At 35.2% G+C, this 19,732-nt stretch overlaps 3 protein-coding genes across 3 annotated transcripts; all 3 read left to right on the forward strand.

Moving 5' to 3' along the window:
• Positions 1-5,104: 5,104 nt before the first annotated feature.
• Positions 5,105-6,460, forward strand: LOC143579173 (uncharacterized). Its single transcript, XM_077062557.1, has 3 exons — positions 5,105-5,261; positions 5,405-5,579; positions 6,360-6,460. The coding sequence occupies exons 1-3, from the start codon at positions 5,105-5,107 to the stop codon at positions 6,454-6,456; spliced, it is 429 nt and encodes a 142-aa protein (XP_076918672.1). The 3' UTR covers positions 6,457-6,460.
• A 1,879-nt stretch (positions 6,461-8,339) lies between these two features.
• LOC143579175 (monooxygenase 1-like) lies at positions 8,340-11,166 on the forward strand. The gene is made up of 5 exons (XM_077062560.1): positions 8,340-8,595; positions 9,352-9,399; positions 9,766-9,943; positions 10,071-10,299; positions 10,577-11,166. Exons 1-5 carry the CDS (start codon positions 8,375-8,377, stop codon positions 11,068-11,070), a joined length of 1,170 nt encoding a protein of 389 aa, XP_076918675.1. The 5' UTR covers positions 8,340-8,374; the 3' UTR covers positions 11,071-11,166.
• A 2,440-nt stretch (positions 11,167-13,606) lies between these two features.
• LOC143579177 (monooxygenase 1-like) lies at positions 13,607-14,928 on the forward strand. Its single transcript, XM_077062562.1, has 3 exons — positions 13,607-13,777; positions 13,907-14,135; positions 14,430-14,928. The coding sequence occupies exons 2-3, from the start codon at positions 13,931-13,933 to the stop codon at positions 14,918-14,920; spliced, it is 696 nt and encodes a 231-aa protein (XP_076918677.1). The 5' UTR covers positions 13,607-13,777; positions 13,907-13,930; the 3' UTR covers positions 14,921-14,928.
• Positions 14,929-19,732: the final 4,804 nt, after the last annotated feature.

The raw sequence follows: 19,732 nt of genomic DNA on the forward strand, positions 1-19,732 counted from the left end.
GTCCGTCCATTAAGAAATTGAGTTTGTCCGTGTCCGTCCATGTCCGTCCGTTAACATTTTAAACGGACGTTAACGGACAATAATGGGTAAACGGACAATAATGGACATTAATGGACAAGCAAACATGTGAACATTAATGGACAACGAACACTAATGGACAAATATAAACGGTTGCATATTGACACCAAGCATATATCTAAACAACTTCACATACAAATTAGGAATTACACCATATAACATCCAAATATACTTAACACTTAATATATTAACATAAAGTGGATCACTATAATATAAGAGACATCAAACATGTGTAGTAATATAAAAGTGTTATTAATAACACTAGAAATTCTGCCGTTAAATTACAATACTGGATATATATAAACAATAACAATACCTGACGGACATTACCGGACGTAATCGGACGAACGTTACCGGACGTTCACGAACACTATCGAACGGACTTGGCCCTTGTCCGTGTTCGTCCGTTAAGCAAACTGAACGAAATTTTTGTGTCCATGTCCGGTTCGTTTATTAAAGGACGAACATAAACGAACTTCTTGACGCGCAAGAGGGGTAGCGGCTGGGAATAGGCGTGAAGGGGTCTTGGGTTGCGTAAATAGAGCCGTTGGGCTCTTTGTTTATTAAAAAAAAAATTTTTTTTTCTTTATAAAACCAATATCACATATCACATACCAATATCACATACCATCAACCCATTTTAACCATATCAAACACAACTTCAATCTCCAAACTCATATATAATATCCCAAAACCAATTTTAATTTTAAAAATAATGTCGTCGTACTCGTCTGATTCCGACTCCTCCGAAGAGGATGATTTGCTTCTTCATGTAGGGGGAGTTTTGACCGCAACCGTGGTCAATCTCTTGCAAAATCAAGCCCATCAACCCCGACTCCCGAGGGTTAGAGCACCACCTCGTGATCGTGATCGATCGGGTGCTAACGATACTTTGATGAGGCATTATTTTAGCCCTCAACCGGTATACGCGGAGTCGGATTTTCGAACTCGTTTTCGAATGAGCAGGCAATTGTTCACGCGTATAGCGAGTGATTTACAGGCACGTTATCCCTTTTTTCAACAAAGGGAGGATGCTAGGGGTCTTCCCGGTTTTACCCCTCTTCAAAAATGCACGGCTGCTATCCGTCAATTAGCGTACGACATCTCGTCGGACGCTTTGGATGAGTATTTACAGATGTCGAAAAGGGTTGCACGTGAATCCCTTCATTTTTTCTGCCAAGGTAAAAAACATTAATTTTACTTTTTATTAAATATTTATTACATTTTGTAATATATATTGTACGTAGGAGTCATATCGACTTACGCTCGGAGATATCTGCGTAAACCTACAACGTATGACATCCAACGCATATATGAGGTGCACGCAGAAAAACATGGTTTTCCTGGGATGCTAGGTAGCATCGATTGTACGCATGTTGGATGGGCTATGTGTCCAACGGCCTGGCGAGGTCAGTTCCACCGTGGTGATCATGAAGGGCCGACCCTCATACTTGAGGCGGCGGTGTCACAGGATCTTTGGTTTTGGCATGCTTTTTTTGGTGTTGCTGGGTCAAATAACGACTTTAATGTTATCGATCAGTCACATTTGATCAACGACCTTATCGACGGGGTTGAACCACCTCAATCTTTTCTTGCAAATGGAGAACTCTTCAAGTACGGGTACTATCTGGTCGATGGTATTTACAACGAATGGGCTGTGTTAGTTCAAGCTTTTACAGATCCAATCGCCGACAAACGGAAGTATTTTACGAAGAAGCAAGAGTCTGCTAGAAAAGATATTGAAAGAGCTTTTGGAGCTATAAAAAAACAATATTATGTTCTGGCGAACCCGATACGTTATTGGACTCGGGAGAGGATAATGGACGTCGTCTACACGTGTCTTATCCTACACAACATGACGTTAGAAGACGAGGGCAAAGCTATATGCCAAAACTACCAATGTGACATTCCGCCACAACCGTCCACAATCAGTGATCAACAAAAACTTCATAACATAGCAAATATCAAGAGCCGTGAGATACACGGGGATCTTCGACATGAGTTGGTTGAACATTTGTGGGCGAGGCGACCAGATGATCTTGTATTAGATTAGTTTTATTATTAAATATTATTGTTTGTTTAATTTTTAGTATGTTTTTTTTTATTATGAATTTTCAAAAAAATGTGTGTTTTTTTAAATAATTTCTTGTTTTTTTAATAATACGTTTTTTTAATACATTTATAAAAAAATAAAAAAAAAACCGCTCGCGCCCCCTCTCGCGCCCCTCCACACCAGGGCCCGGGGCGCGAGCACAAAAACCAACACCCATCTTATCAAGTTTCTCTCTCTGCCACACGTCACAATATTATTGGCTGGAGCCCCCAATCGCGCCCCCTCTCGCGCCCCCCACACCCCTCAGCCTAATACATAAACGACAAAAGTATATATGGTTGAGATTGTTAAAGATGATAAGTTGATGTTGAGGTGACAACTAATGAGAGACTGAGAGTGATGCGAACCAAATGTTAAATGTTGCAATGATAGGTAGATCGAATACATAAATTATTTTTGTTAAATACCTAAAAGTAACTAGGCTTAATTATATAATTTAAGTTCGATCATACAAGTCAATAAAAGATCAAAATATCTAAAAATCTATACATAGCAAACACACAAGAGATACTGCTAAGAGAATACTCTGAAGAAATTTACTACCATTAATAATGAAATTATCATATGAGATTTTCCGGTTTTTTTCTCTCATTTTTCTCCAAACGTACACCGTACTGTAGTCCCATTTTATAACAATTTTCCCCATTCTGATTTGTTAAATATTAATAATAATCAATACTAGTAATTAGATTAATGATAGTTGTCATGTTTTCTAGAACTCTATATATTTTAAGATCAACAGATTGAGGACTAGAATATCATTTGTCGCATCCTTATCTTCAATCTTAAAACATTAGGATTGTGTCTCTGTCTCTTTGTCTTTCTTTTCTTTTGAGGAGCTTCAAATTTTGAAATTTATTTGACAAAATTTTGAAACTATAAATTTTCAAATAAATAGTGAACTAAACCGCCTATGGTTGTTTCCCACATAATATCGTCCGCCAAAACCTATATGTCCGTTGTTTTTTAGGCCCCATATAACTCCACTCTAGTTATCGAAGTAATGCTTGTTTTATATTAGGCCTCTTTGTCTTGTTTTTCCCTTGTCTAGTTGCCCACCCTCATCATTGCAGTGTCGCGCAAACTAATCTTGCCTCATGTTAGTGTCCCAATGCGATACCATTAACTACAACCCCAAACAGTTGAGAGGGATTCTTAGAGTGGTTAGGAATGAAATGAAAAACGATAATATGATATGAAAAAGAGCGTGGTAGGGACATGTGACCCCCTCCACCCCTAAGGTTGTGTGGCATGCTTCGAAAATAGCCAAGAATGGAGCTGACATGGGACCCAAACCCTACGGGCGGCCTTGAAAGTAAGAAACACAAATTTAACTGTCAAGATATCATTCTTTCAACTAATAATATTTCTTAAAAACAGCTTAATCAAAACATGATTAGGACGCATGCTCATCCATCGACGTATTGACACAACTCAATTTTTAATTAAAGCGAAAAAATATATAAATAAGTTTGAGTTGGTAACCCATTTCACATAAATCTTGGCAACGAGCCAAAATTAATACTCCAATTTAACGTCTAGTTATTCGTCCGGTCTTTGAATTCATTGCCACCAGGCAGCCTTCTATAGCTCATGTGTGACGTGACACAACTTTTGTACTTATGTGCATCACTTTTAGTTTTCTATGTGACTTTAGAGTCAACCATCATGTTTAAATAATCCTTGTATGATTATATGGATCAATCCAAAACATCTATCACTAATCATTTTCAAAGAAGTGGAGATGAGTAAGATTTGACGTAAAAACAAGATTCATAAGGATGATATAACATAAAGATGCGCCTGAATTCATATACTGTAAATCATGAATAGACACCATTTCATGAATAGTCATTATAAGTGAGTTTCAAATCAGAAAATAGACCTAATATAAGTCTTAACATCCAGTGACGAAGCTTGGACGAGTTCGTAGGGGGCCGGACTCAAAATGTATTATAAAAATCACAAACTTAGAAGGGGCGGGCTCAAATTTTCGGTATAAAACGGGTAAATTTACACTACGTATACAAATTTTCGGACGGAAAAATGGTCGATTTACACTACCGCGCAAAAAAACAGGGGGAGGACCCCCGGCCCTAAGGAAGCTTCGCCCCTGTCAACATCGCGAGCATAATCTTCTAATTGTTATCATTAGCTGTGGTATGAGCTATATAGCATGATTTAAGTAGTTTAAATAACATTTTTGCTAATTATATCATTTAATACCGTACTTGTTCCATATTCACATATATATATTTTTCTTAAAAACTAATCACATACTCGGTCTCATAACTAAATACCTATAAAAACAAAGACAAAGTATTATAAAATAAGCTTACAACGGTACATATATAGAACAAAACAAACAAAACTAGCGAACACATGAAAATGGCTAACTTTTATGTACAAACTTTCCTACAAACCTATTTAGAGGTGCACAAATCTGCAGGGAGGGGGCTTCTTTTAATTGGTTTCGGATATGGCCAGATTTTTGACCAGTTTGGCCGGGTTCTTATCGGTTTTAGTCCGGGTCGGGCCAAGTCTGGACCGGGTAGAGGTGTAACGAGTTTTGGTTGTTCCAGTTTGGTTCCGGGTCTGGGTACACTTTCTTTCAGGAACTGAAACCTGATTTGTATCTATGGGTCGGGCTGAACGGGTCCAGTTCCAGGTATGTTTCACCATATTTCGGGCTTTGGATATGCCTTCGAACCCAAACCAATAATATCTTTCTCATTGGTCAGAGACCCGGCCCAACCCAACCCAACCCAACCCAACCCAACCCAACCCGAACGGTGAGCCACTAAACAAGTCAAGACGCTAATTCCACTCAATTACGAAACCATCAATCAAACTGAAACCCTGTTTGCATAATCAATAAAATTATTATTCAATCATAAACCCCAATAAAATAAAATGCCTCACCGGAATCACGGCGACGAGGACGAGAAAGGCCTGCTATGGAAGCTTCCCGTCGTGTATTCATCCAAACTCGGTAAACTCGGTAAACTCGGCCCGGGTTTTGGCCTCGGTGCCGGTTGCGGTCTTGGTTTCGGTGTCGGACTCATCGGAGGTCAAATTCTCATTGCATATTATTATTATTATTATTGATGAAATTGGTTATTATTCTTTATCTTAATAACTCTGTTTTTGAGATTTTGATATTGGTTTAATGGATATTGGATGCTAAAATGATTTGGATGAATATTGGTTCAGGTGCAGGGATAGGCCCCGGAATCCCGGGTTTACAGGTCGGGTTTGGGTTCGGTGCGGGATGTGGAGTTGGTCTAGGGTTTGGGTATGGTGCAGGAAGAGGCATTGCTTATGATGAGAATCGGAAGCATTCGAATGTCGGGAGGTTGTTCAGCGGGCCTGGAAGTCTTCCTACTCAGTAAGTTGCGTGTGTGGGTTCGGGGTTGTTTAAAGTGTAAGTAGAAACAATTTGGCCTGTAAGCAAACCGAACGTTTAGTGAACAGTTCGGTGGGTAGTTCATATAGCTAAATGAATGGACATGAACACACGTTACGAATGTGTTGTTTGTTCATTTATGTTCGTTCATATAAATTTGTTTATGTTCGCTCGTTAATTTAAGTTCGTTAACATATTCATTTACATTTTTTGGGCCATTAGTGTAGTTTCAATAAGTTTTTAGGTAATTAGGCCTAACACATTGCTCTTTACATTACTTTTAACTAGATTCAGGCTTGTAGCTCAGTTATGTTCGCCCATCTATGCTCACTTATGTTCGTGAACCATTCGTTTATACTAAGAACAATCGAACGAACATAAACACGAACATGTTGAATTCCTCTACTAACTAACACGGACAAGAAACTCTGTCTGTTTTATTGATCATGTGCGATCGTCTGTTCGGTTAAAGTTAAACGAACAAACATGAACATGCTTTGTTCGCATTCTTTCGATTCAGTTACAAGCCTAGAAGTTATAAAGCTTATTTGGTTGTATATATACGCAGCCTCACGCCTCGGATTTTGGGACTAAAACGCCTTGTAGCGACTTGCACTTTTTATAGACTATTTATTTCAATAGTATTTTGAATCTTTAATAAAAGGATTAATGAGGTTGTATACATTGGAAATATTATTCTAGGAAATGTGTACTATGTTTCTGATTTGTCAATGGTTTGACCTTTTGACTTGTTAATACTAGGGATGAGATTGGTGTTTTGATCGAGGAGGTTGTCGTGAACAAGAAGAAGCTGATCAAAGCAACTCACAGAGAAGTTGAAAAGTGGAGACGGTATTAACTTATTAGGTTATTGCTTCTGGAATTCAAGATGTTTGATATGATGTATATAAGATTGATTAACATATATACTGTGTATATGTTCTATCTTAAAGATGACTTTTTTGGAAATAAATTTCTGTATATCGCTTTTAAGGCAACCGGACTAGATGGTCGAAATAACTTGCTGTTTGTAACTTTCTTGAAATCTGCTAAAACAACCTCGGGTCAGATAAAGCTTGGTTGAAATCAAGAACCTTTTAGCCAAAATGAATTTGCCGAAGTTGAGATCAGTTAAGGTTTTATATATTGACAGAGAAAACTTAATTCAGCTTGTCTTACAGACCAGATTTTGTAGTTTTAAGATCAAACTGATCTTCAATTCATGTTGTGGAACCTAATTGAGATTCTTGGAATTGAAAACCTAATTCGGTTTTGGTCAAAAACCAAACAACTTAATATGCAAATCAGTTAAGTTTTAAACGGTTACGGGTTGATTTTATTTTTGGTTAATCAGTTCAAAACCGAATAGTGATCACCCATAAATAAGTGTGCTTTCCCAAAGTTGCTTAGAGGTGATTGCCTCCAATACACCAACCAAACTATAGATAAGTGTGCTTCCCAAAGTCATTATATTATTTTCGCATTTGTTTTGATTTTATAAATTTTTTATATTATTATTTTATGTTGAATGGTTTTTTTATGTTCCGAAATAGTTCTTAAAATTATTAATTTTTAAATGGTTCTCACAAATATATATTCCATGAACTCATTCTGATACATTATTTAAAGTTTAAACGGAAGACTTAAAGTCGTTATCTTGATGACCTAAGTCATGATGTAAATTATTTTGTTTTAGAGACTTGATGACCCAAGTCATGATGCAAATTATTTTAAAAAACATTTTATGGATCATGACTCATGAGCAAATAATATATAATATATTCAAATTGGATTTCCTATGGTCAATTTTACATTGAAATCCTCATCATGCTATACATTAGCTTAAAAAATACTACGTCTAAAATTTGTTCATTAAATGGTATTTTTATTATTATTTGTTCTTCAGCTTTAAGAAAATAATATAGGAAATGGATAGAAAATGGTTGTTTTATATTATTCGCATTTAATATTTATATATTTTTTTGAATTATTTATTGTAAGCAAGTTAATAATATACATAGGGTTTGATGATGAAAATGTTATAACTCAGTTTAAAAACTATCTGGATTTATTGAGACTCATGACCAGCTTATATTTTTTAGTATAAAATTGTTTCTTAAATAATATTTTTTTTTTAAAAAATCGGATATTAATTTTTAGTATATTTTTATTTTATAAGATTTTCATATCAAATATTTGGTGAGATTAATTTTTAATTTAATAAGATGTTATAACCCGTTTAATGACTATCTGGGTTTGGTTAGACTTATATCCGTGAATTCGGAACAAATGTATAAGAAACCTCCGATTACAAATAAAACAATCTGGTGGCTAGAGAGGAGATGTGGAGCAACCAGTGAGCTTTTAGTGGTTTCGTCTATATATATTTAAGATATATTAATAAATCTTTTTTGTTATTTAATAAAATGTTTTTTATTAAATAGGTTAAATGATCAATTTGTCCTCATAAAAAGTCACGTAATCCGACTTAACGAGAAAAGCTATCATTTTATTTAAACTATCCTATTCTGAGTATTTTATTTTTAAAATGATTCATGAAGTTACTTTTGTTTAATTTTTAAGACGTCACGATTCCAGCGTATTCCTCAGACTAATCTTTTGTCCCACACTATTTGTGCGACTCTTTTGGCAGAGGGCCCAACATTCTTTGATTTTATTGTGTGGCATGCTTTATATATAATCAAACTACAACCAACCACTGAATTTAGTTACAAAAAAAAAAAGAAAAAAAAAATAACAGTCTTTGAGAAGTAACGATGTGTGATGAAGAAGTGGTGATAATCGGGGCTGGGATTTGCGGGTTAGCCACAGCCCTCGCGCTTCATAAGAAAGGGATTAAAAGCATAATAATGGAAAGATCAGAAAGTCTGAGGAACAACACAGGAGCAGCTATTGGAATCCGGCCAAACGGGTGGCGAGCTCTGGATCAGCTTGGTGTCGCGGACATCCTTCGTCACACGGCTATCCTTCTTCAAAGGTCGCTTATCCTTTACATTTCTTTTGCTTCGTTCAACTAATTTCATAACACGACAACATGAAACATAGAATTATTTTTTATTAAACGAATATGGTTTGAGTCTCTATATGTACACAAAAAAGTTTTTCGGTTTCTTTTTTTTTAAGTATAACTGAAGGTGGACTTATTACACGATTCATAAACTTATGTCTAGAAAATAAGAATTCTAGAATCTACACGCAGAAGGTATTATTTTAAATAGAATACCCGTTTTAAAAAGCCATTTTCAGTATACAAATACAAAATTAGAGACTAGAGAAAAAAGACAGTAAAAAGAACTTGGCAATATCAACTGAATTCAGTATACAGTTAACCCGTATAATTTGTTTAACCTCCAAACCATACCCTTTTGATTTGTGTAGATAAAAAGTTGCATGGGTTATATATATATGCTGCCAGGTTGCAAGTGTATTTGGGTTAAGATAGATATGTTTAACACGAATGGTTACATGGGGTCTTTTTTGGGTTTGTCAACTTTAACCAATTAACTCGAAACAGCCAGCAAGAATAACACGTACCTTTTCGGACATGATATTTTAAGAATTTTATTTTCAGTTTTGTTTAGTAAATTTAAAAGTTCGTTTATAAGTTTTATCATTTATGGTATGTGTGCTTTTATGAATTTAGACATCAGATATCAATTATATCATGTTCGTCAATCTTAATTGGTATATATTTTTGATAATGAGTTAACGGCGATAACATGTCCTTGTACAGGGAAAGAGTCGTATCACTTGATGGAGGGAGACAACAAAAAATCTCATTGTAAGTTTTTACAAGTTTAGGAACTTAATTAATGACATTTTACATTGTTTTTTTGGTTAATTTTTATATATTTAATTAGGATTTATTTATGTGAAAATAATGTTGAATTGTATAATATTAAATGAATTTTGATCCTTATTTGTTTTTTTCTTCATGCTTGCCATTTGCCAATATAATAAGGAAAAATAATATGAGATGGTGGGTTTAAATCTTTACAAATACCCATGATCTATTAGTCTTATTTATCCACAGTACGTACGTTTAATCCAACATTACTCCAATATCAATATATGCAATGTCTACATCTTCTTTTTTTTTTCTCCAAAAGCTTCTGGTATATATATATTTTATTGTTTGTGTATTGAGGAACCATTGTGTTGGCGAAACACGCTGCTTGAGAAGAAAAGATCTTATAGACACTCTTTATGCTGCACTTCCGCCCGCAACTGTCAAGTTCGGTTGCCAACTTGAATCTATAAAACTAGACCCGCAAACTAATAATCCAATTCTAAGGTTCATTGATGGAACCTCAATCATTACCAAGGTATATATTAACATAATTTGAGTATGAAAACTTATACAACATGATCAATAATAATTCTATTTCAAAGCATTTTTGTTTCACAATTTTCATCAAAGTAACAAAGCTAGCTTCTTGGTTAATATTGTAGGTTGTCATTGGTTGTGATGGTGGGAAGTCAATCGTTGCTGATTTCCTTAACCTCAAACCTATAAAGATGTTCCCTAGATATGCAATTAGAGGCTTAACAAACTACCCTCATGGCCATCCCTTTGGCCATGAGTTTACGAGATTCAGGAAAGATGACATGCTTCTTGGTAGAATTCCGATCGACAATAACTTGATATACTGGTTTTTTTCACAACCAAACATTCCTAAAGGTTGTTTATCATCACTTTTTTTATTAGCAGGTGGTTTAGGATACAACTAAGTATTTTTAGATTTTCTATTACTTCTAGACAGTTCGTTACCCTTATTTTTTGAATGAAGGGGTAGCGTACTGCCTTGAAGTACATGAACTTTCAAAATAGCTTGTATAACTAACTACTCATATGAACTCTAAACCACCTACTAAAAAAACTCTTTTATCATCAGATTGCATATAGATTTCTCTTCAAATGTTAGATTGATTGCTTCATTTCAAAAACTGATGAACAGACGAAGGAATTTGGAAAAATAACGAGGTGATTCGACAATACACCATAGAGTGGCTAAGCAACTGTCCCCAAGAAATTCAAGAAATGGCTAAAAACGCAGACATAAACTCATTGTCTTTTACAGACTTAAGATACCGCGCCCCATGGGACTTGCTCATAGGGAACTTTTCTAGAGGAACTGTGACAGTTGCTGGCGATGCTATGCATATCATGGGTCCCTTTTTAGGGCAAGGTGGTTCGGCAGCACTAGAAGATGCAGTTGTGTTGGCTAGAAATATGGCTACAACGGGTTTGAACCATAGAGAAATTGGGGAAGCATTTAATGAGTTTGTAAGAGAACGAAGGATGAGAGTGGTTCGATTGTCATTGCAGGTGTACCTCATTGGCATGCTGTTAGATAGTTCACGTTTAAAGAAGACACTATGGATCATTTTATTAAAGCTTCTGTTTCCTAACCAGGAGAGTCACATGGATTATGATTGTGGTGGTCTTTGATGCGTTCATATATATAGTGTTGGTGCTAAGATACAAACTCGAATAAGTTTTGTAAAATGATTGCACGTTTGATGAAATATTTATGTTTAAATTTCCTTTTTTGTGAGAAGCCCGTGGTATTCAAAGAAATTGGAATGGAAAATCTTTCCGTCAAAAAGTATGTTATTGGTGGTTGAAGCCAATCCATCCATTAGCAAAACAATAATTTTTTTTCTTTTCTTTTTAGTATTTAAATAATATAAATAAAAAGTATAGCACGTGTTGAGTGTTGTGGTTGAATGACAGAAGAAAAGCTGAGGTGACACTAATGTGACGAATGATACACATGAGAGTGACCCATAACACATAGCCTTATATAAAAAGCATGAAGTTGCCGCTCTTCTTACGGCTTGGTGGTTTCTTAGTCTGTCTTGAAATCAAATGGTCACATGTTCTAGTTTGGTATCGAAACATGAATAGAAAGTGTGAAGTTAAGTGTGTTTTTTACCAAGTACGCACAAAAAGTATGAATTTATGATTCTTTGACGTCCGCGATTCTATTTCTAACATATTCTTCGTGTGACTTCCAACATTCTTTGTTTTTATTGTGTGACATTCTATATATAATCTAACTAAATACTTAATTTCTCTCTTTGAGAAGTAATCATGCAAGATGAAGAAGTGGTGATCATCGGGGCCGGGCTTTGCGGATTAGCCACGGCCCTCGCACTTCATAAGAAAGGGATCAAAAGCATAATAATCGAGAGATCAGAATGTCTAAGGAACAACACCGGAGCAGCGATCACAATCCAACCAAATGGGTGGCGCGCGCTGAATTAGCTTGGTGTCGCAGACATCCTCCGCCGCACGACTATTCCTTTACAAAGGTCCGTTTTAATCATAAAATGACTATGTTTACAACTAATTTCAAAGAGATCGATTTACAACATGAAAGTTAGAATGAATTTTCTATAAAAACTAAAGTAACTATAATACGTCCTCCGTCCCTCTACAAATGTCATAATTTGAAAAACACAAAATTTAAGAAAGTTTGAATGATTGCATTTTTTGCTTAACAAATTTCTATAATGCCCTTGACATATATAAAAAGACAAAATTTAAAAGTTTGAATGATTGTATTTGTGTAAGGGTAAACTTGGAAATTAGTTAATAAATTTTAAAAGTGGACATTTGTAACTGGACAAACTAAAAAGGAAATGTGGACATTTTCAAAAGGACGTGGAGAATAAAACATTTTAACCTCCAACATGTGCATAAAAATTTTAAGTTGTACGTGTCGTATATATAGGTTGTAAGGTTTTAAGTCTATGGGGGTTAAGGTTGATGTTTAACTTACATGGGTCTTTTTTGGATTCATCGATTTTAACCAATTACCCTGAACCTGTCGACATGATTAACACTTGTACGACCATTTCTATTAAAAGAGTTTATTTTCTAGTTTTCGTTAAATTAAAAAAAAAACATTTATGAGTTGTCAGTTATAGTATGTGTCTTTTCATGAAGAATATCAAGTTCGTTACTTATTGTTATATATCCATGATAACAAGTTAATGATCATTGTAAGTTTATATAAGTTTAGGAGCTTAATTAATGACATATTTGATTTTTTGGTTAAGTTTTACATATTTAGGATTTTTATGTGAAAATAAAGTTAAATTGTATAATATTAAATGAATTTTTATCCTTTCGTTTTTTTTTCTTTTTAATTCATGATTGCCATTTGCCAATATATTAAGGAAGTTGTATCATCTATCAGTGGGTTAATAACTTAATAAGGACCAACTCATCAATTTTTATAACTTTATGGATTAAGGCTTCTAACGTTTTAAATTCAAATTTTTGTCTTGTTTAAATATATATAACGACATAACTTGTACAATTTTTTTAATCTCGTGTTACATAGATTTAAATGAGAAAAAGAACGCATGGGTTAACCTCTACCAAGAAGAAACATGGGCTTAAATCACTAAAATCGTCAAAGTCAATATTGCTTTGTTAAATATGAAAATGAGAAACGGATTTAAATTTCAAATAAACAAGTTCGAGTTGGTTTTGTTTAAACTCGTGAACACGACTAGCTAAATAGGTTGTGTTCATGTCAACCTAATAGGTTAATTATGGGTTGATTTGTTTAACATGTTGATATATTTTTTTTTCTCGAACTCTTTGACATCCAAATGTAACTATTTTTTCCGTATATAGTTGTGAATTTTGTTATAAATTAATGATTTTAAAGTATTTAAAAGTAAAAGGAACATGGGTCAGCATGCCGTGTTTGTGTCAAAGAGCAAATGTTCGTGTTGTTTTTGGGTCCAACACGATTACTGGGTTTGTGTCAGTTTGGACCCACCAACTCGCAAACCCAACGTGTTTTGTACACATCAAGTTTGTATGTATATTGAATTACATGCATGTATTCTTATGTCCCTTAAACTAAGGTTTTCTCAATCAAATTAGACTTGGGTTGGGGTTTTACTTTGTTTACGAATTGTTGTTTATCTTCAACTATTTTATTGTTTGTGTATTGAGATACCACTGTGTTGCCGAAACACGTTGCTTGAGAGGAAATTATCTTATACAAACTCTTTATGCTGCACTTCTGCCGGAAACTGTCAAGTTTTGTTGCCAACTTGAATCTATAAAATTAGACCCGTGCACTAATAAACCAATTCTTAGGTTCATCAATGGAACCTCAATTATTACCTAGGTATTGACATAGTTTGAGTATGGAAACTTATACAACATGATCAATAATATAATTCTATTTCAAAGCATTTTTGTTGCCCAATTTTTAGGTTACTACATGATTTCATCAAATTAACAATACTTATTGTAGGTTGTCATTGGTTGTGATGGTGGGATGTCGACCGTTGCTGATTTCTTTAACCTCAAACCTATAAAGATGTTCCCCATATATGCAATTAGAGGCTTAACCAATTACCCTTATGGTCAATGCTTTGGCCGTGAGTTTACGATTTTCAGGAAAGATGTCATTCTTGTGGGTAGAGTTCCGATTGACAATAACATGATATACTGGTTTTGTGAACAACCATACATTCCTAAAGGTCGTTTAAAATCATATTCTTTTGAATTAGTACGTGGTTTAAGATTCAAGTAAGTGATTTTGGATTTTTTTCGGTGAGTTTTGTACTTCTTGACAGTTCGCTACCCCAAGTCCCCAACAATCAAAGTTTGATTGTTTAAGGTTTAGGGTTTAGGGAACTGCCTAGAAGTACACGAACTTCCGAAATAGGGTAAATTCTAAATCACCTACTAAAAAAACTCTTTTATCATCATTACTATATAAATTTCTCTTCACATGTTTGATATATTGTTTCATTTTTAAAACTGAAAAACAGACGAAGGAATTTGGAAAAATAACGAAGTAATTCGACAATACACCATAGAGTTGCTAAGCAACTATCCCCAAGAAATTCAAGAAATGGCTAAATATGCAGACATAAACTCATTGTCTTTTACACAATTAAGCTACCGCACCCCATGGGACTTGCTCACAGGGACCTTTTCAAGAGGAAGCGTGACAGTTGCTGGTGATGCTATGCATATCATGGGTCCCTTTTTAGGGCAAGGTGGTTCGGCAGCACTAGAAGATGCTGTTGTGTTGGCTAGAAATATGGCTGCAAGGTGTTTCAAACGTAGAGTTGGGGAAGCATTTCATGAGTTTATAAGACAACGAAGGATGAGAGTGGTTCGATTGTCATTGCAAACTTACCTCATTGGCATGCTGTTAGGTAGTTGTTCATGTTTAAAGAAGATATGGATCATTTTATTAAAGCTTCTGTTTCCTAACCAGAGGAGTCACATGAACTATGATTGTGGTGATCTTTGATGTGTTCAAAGATAAATATACTTTTTAATTGTTATATTACTAAATTTCTTTTTTAAACATGCATGGTTATACATACTATTGGTGCAACACAGACTCGAATAAGCTGTGTTACATGATTACACATTTGATTATATGCATCTGTTTTTAAATTTTCCTTTTTGAGAGAGCTGGAAGTATTAAACTCGATTCGTAATATATTGAATCAATCATTAGGCCCGTTTGGTTTGTGGTATATATTCAAAGAAATTGGAACTAAGAAACCTTTTACTCAAAAAATATGCTATAGGTTGTTGATGGAATTAACTGTCCAATAGAATGTTCAAGGATTACCAATGAACCAATGTTAATACCTCTAAATGATAGTTCCACCTTGGTTCGTTTTGCAATGAACCAATAGTTGTACTGAGGTCTCCGGGTTCGTTTTGCAAAACACACACCCAACATCTCCCATGTTAATACCTCTAAATGATAATTCCACCTTGGTTGATAACTTGATATATATCCGGTCCAACAACAATCTCTTCACACTAAAAAATTTTAACTTTAATCGAGACCCAATTAATCCATAGAGAAAAGTAATGATTAAAATTTTCTACTTCCCCGTCTTTCACAAACAAGGGTTCCAAACCCAACAATCTGGCCGTCTATTAATTGGACGTTTATGATCAAATTTTCACAACGATGTAGTTCAAGTTGCAAATGGGCTGAAAGGAGTCTTTTCCACCTCAAGGTCCAACCTGTTCAACAAGTGATGTTCTAACTTCTAAATGCGGTCCATTAAACTTAACCTAACTTAGACACTCTAGTTTTAAGTTTATAAACCTACGCTCTCCTAATGCTACAACACTAGGCAAGCGATTGTCCGGATATCAAACCCAAGACAGAAAAGAAAAAGCTATCTTCTTTTTCACCTCCATGGACAGGGTTATCGAAACAATCCGCTACCTTACTCTTCTTTTTCAAAACGTTTGCAAATAAATTAGTAAAAACCTCTAAGAGACTCGGTGGTTATCCACCCGAACCTTATACTCGTACCATCCCCAAGGACACCAATTATCAAATTACACATATTTAAGTTGGAAACGGAAAGGAATTCCAAACTTCCGGAATACGTTTAGCATGTAGTAAAATAGACCAGGTGCGAGAGCAACCGTGAATGGCTAGAATTACTTTTCTCCACGTCATTCAGTTTTGAACCACCATGCATGCATAATATAGTGATATACTTATATAGAGTCATGGGTAGCTATTGCATATATTCTTACCATTAGATGTGTTAATCTAATGGTTAAGATTTATTCTTACCATCCTAAGAAAACAATGTATTCTTATTAAATCCACCCTTATATATATACTCATTTAGCGGACCTGAAGCCCGAACCCGACGCCTCATAGTCCGACCGACCCATCCCACTCATAACGATCGCCACTTACCAAACTTGAACCGCAAGCTTTACATCTAGAAAATGTCTTTTAACCTATTATTATATTATCAAAACGAGAGAAAAGACTGCAAAATATCCTAGCTCATCTATCAACTCACCATCTACTCAAAATTAAGTACAATCCATCTTCATGCCAACATCAAGAGAGAACATTTTGCATAAATGGGTTTTTAGCCAAAATAAAGCAGGTATCTTTTTAGAGATCCAGACTGATACAGTCAGTATTGCGCAGATCTCGAACAAGTACGCCGCCCTACGTCTCCAGAGTTTGGTAACCAGAGAGATAATGTCATCGAACAAGTACGCCGCCCTACGTCTCCATGTCTACCTTTTTGGGACTATAGCAGTCTTCAGGGCTGAGGTAACGTTTTCTTTTGCAGTAAACGACCGACGAGTCTTAACTCTATACAAGATTGCGGGTCTGGCTTTTTTGACGGTTGGATGCTTTTACGTCATTGTTTACAATCTTGTAAAGAGTTAAGGCTCGTCGGTCGTTTACTGCAAAGGAAAAGTTATTGTAGCTCCGAACACTACTAGAATCCAAAGAAAGTAAAACATGGAGCTTGTTCTTTTAATTACTTACATAAAAACCTAGAATATTAACCAATAATTAATGAAACTAGAAACCGTGTAGAGACGCAAGATATCGCCACTCGAGTGCTCCAATAGGTGCATTTTGGCCAGAATCATCAGAAAACGCCCTTCCTCCATAGCAACCGCATGGTAAAGACGGTCCGAGTCGATGATCACGTCATTCTGATGCTTCGATGGGTTATATAAAGCCGACGTGGCAGAGAAACCAAGTTTTTTTGGTGGTGAGATGCTTTTACGTCCATGATGACATTATCTACCTGGTTACCAAACTTTGGAGATGTAGGCTGGTGTACTTGTTCGGGATCTCTGCAATACTGATTGATTGTATCAGTCGGAACATATGTGATGCTTTGATCAAAACGTGGAATTGATGACGCATTGCAGGAAGTTTTAGCGGCAATTTTTAAATAAAGTGTTGGTTTATTAATTTTGTGTTTTTTAATTGTTAGGGTGTAATTGAAGTTTACTACTCGATGTGTTTGTTGGAATTGTTAAGGCCAATTTAATGGACATCTAATTATCGTTTGTCTTAAAGCACCTTATCTTTACTTAACTATTTTTAAAAAAACAATTCTTTCACTTATTTGTATTGCAGCTTTGTCGGGACGGGACAAACATAGACACTGATCGTAGTAGGCTTGACATTTCGAAAGAAATTTGGATATGAGGTGAAGCAGGTATGAATGTAGAGTCTGTATATATATGGTATAGATATACCCTACATCTCATACCTGCTTTACCATTTATCCAAATTTCTTTCGAAATGGCAAACCTACTATGATCAGTGTCTTTGTTTGTCCCATCTAGGGATGACATTATGGTGAATCTTCACCACAGTTTCCCTGCAACGACAACTCTATTTACCCCCAGAGCATCATTAGAATGACGGATCATCGACTCAGACCGTCTTTACCATGCGATTTCTATGGAGGAATGATGCTTTTTGATAGTCCCGGCCGGCCAAACCGCACCTATTGGAGCACACGAGAGATTCTATATCTTGTGCTTCTACAAGTACAGTTTCTAGTTTTATTCCATATATATATATATATATATATATATATACTCGTTCATGCATGATGCATATGTGTAGTTGATTTGGTGCATGATAGCGTGGTGAAACTAAGACTTCAATCGCGGACTCACCATGGCGTTTGGAGTCGAAATTAGTTTCAATGTTTTGTAGAGTGGCCAAACTCATGTTTAACATTTACAAATACGAATATGCGATAGAAGTGTTTTCTAAAATAGTAAAGATAAGGTGCTTTAAAACAGACTGATAATTAGATGTCCATTAAATAGGCCCTGAAAATTCAAACAAATAGATCGAGTAGTAACTTTAATTATGCCCTAAAATTAAAACACACAAATTTTATAACCACCACTTTAATAGAAATTGCCACTAAAATTTCTGCAGTGCGTCATCAACTCCATATTAATTCGATCAAAGCAACACATATGTTCTGACTGCCACAATTAGTATTGCAGAGATCCCAAACACACCAGCCTACGTCTCTAGAGTTTGGTAACCGGAGAGATAATGTCATCAAGGACGTAAAAGCATCCGACCGCAAAAAAATATCGCAAACTTGTATAGAGTTATGATTCGTCGTTGTTTACTGCGAAGGAAAACGTTAATGCAGCTCCGAAGACTGCTAGAATCCTGAAAAGTAGACATGGAACTTGCTCTTGTAAATTTACGTACGTGCAAAAACTAGAATATTAACTGTAATTTGCGTACGTACAAAAACTAGAATATTAACTGAGAGCATTCACGTCTTATCCGTAAAAAAATGTGTGTGAGGTTTTATAATGTAGGGAGTGGGTTAGGGTATTGTGAGAGAAGAAAAGGGAAAATGCAATGATATTTCTGTATATTTGAAAATTTCTGTTCACCGCATATAATATTTTAATAATTTTTTAAAGTGTTTATACGTGAAGGAGAAATAAAAGGTGATGGTAAAGTTATAAAAAAATTATTTAACTGAGAAGAAAAAATAAGAGGGAAAATTCCCAAACTAACCATTTTTTACCAAGTTTTTCCAAGTATAACTCAAGACCAACACAAATTCCCAAAATAGCCAAATTATTCTGCCCGATCCGACGAAATTTTAACACCGTCCGACAAAATTTTTGGACCTTTAAAATTGCGTCACGTGTCAACTTATTAATGGATTCGACGGAATTATAGTGGGTCCGCTGGAATCCTTCATCTTCTACCTCTTAACCCCTAAACCTACATAACCAACCTCTGTCTCCATCTTTCTTATTTCTCTACAAAATCAAGCAAATTATTAATACAAATTGCTTTGTTTTTCTGAGAAGAACACAACCATAGTGGTCAATTTCACTATAGAACTCAAAATCAATCCCCCCTCAAATTGAAAAATCTAATCTAGAGTTCGTCGGACAAACTAAACAGTCGGATCAGACGGAAGCAAGAACTAAACCGTTAGATCCGACAGCTTATTAATACGTCGATTTGTTTCATTAATCCGTCGGACAAAACGGAAAAAACGTCGGATACGACATAATTGTATGCTTCGTGGCTCGTCCTGATAGACTCATTATTCCGTCGGATCGACATATTAGTTTAGCTATTTTGGAATTTGTTTTGGTATTGGGCTAAAACTGGAAAAGGTGGTTCAAAAATGGCTAGTATGGGAATTTTCTCAAGATAAAATGTAATGATTTTTAGTGTAATTTTGTATTTGAAGAATGAGGGAAGGGATGTGAATAATCAATAGATTTTATCTTTCCTTATCAATAATAA

This window comes from Bidens hawaiensis, unplaced genomic scaffold (assembly GCF_021521415.1).
Source record: "Bidens hawaiensis isolate Kalapana, Puna unplaced genomic scaffold, B.hawaiensis_p1.1 tig00029631_1, whole genome shotgun sequence".
NCBI classification, from domain to species: Eukaryota; Viridiplantae; Streptophyta; class Magnoliopsida; order Asterales; family Asteraceae; genus Bidens; species Bidens hawaiensis.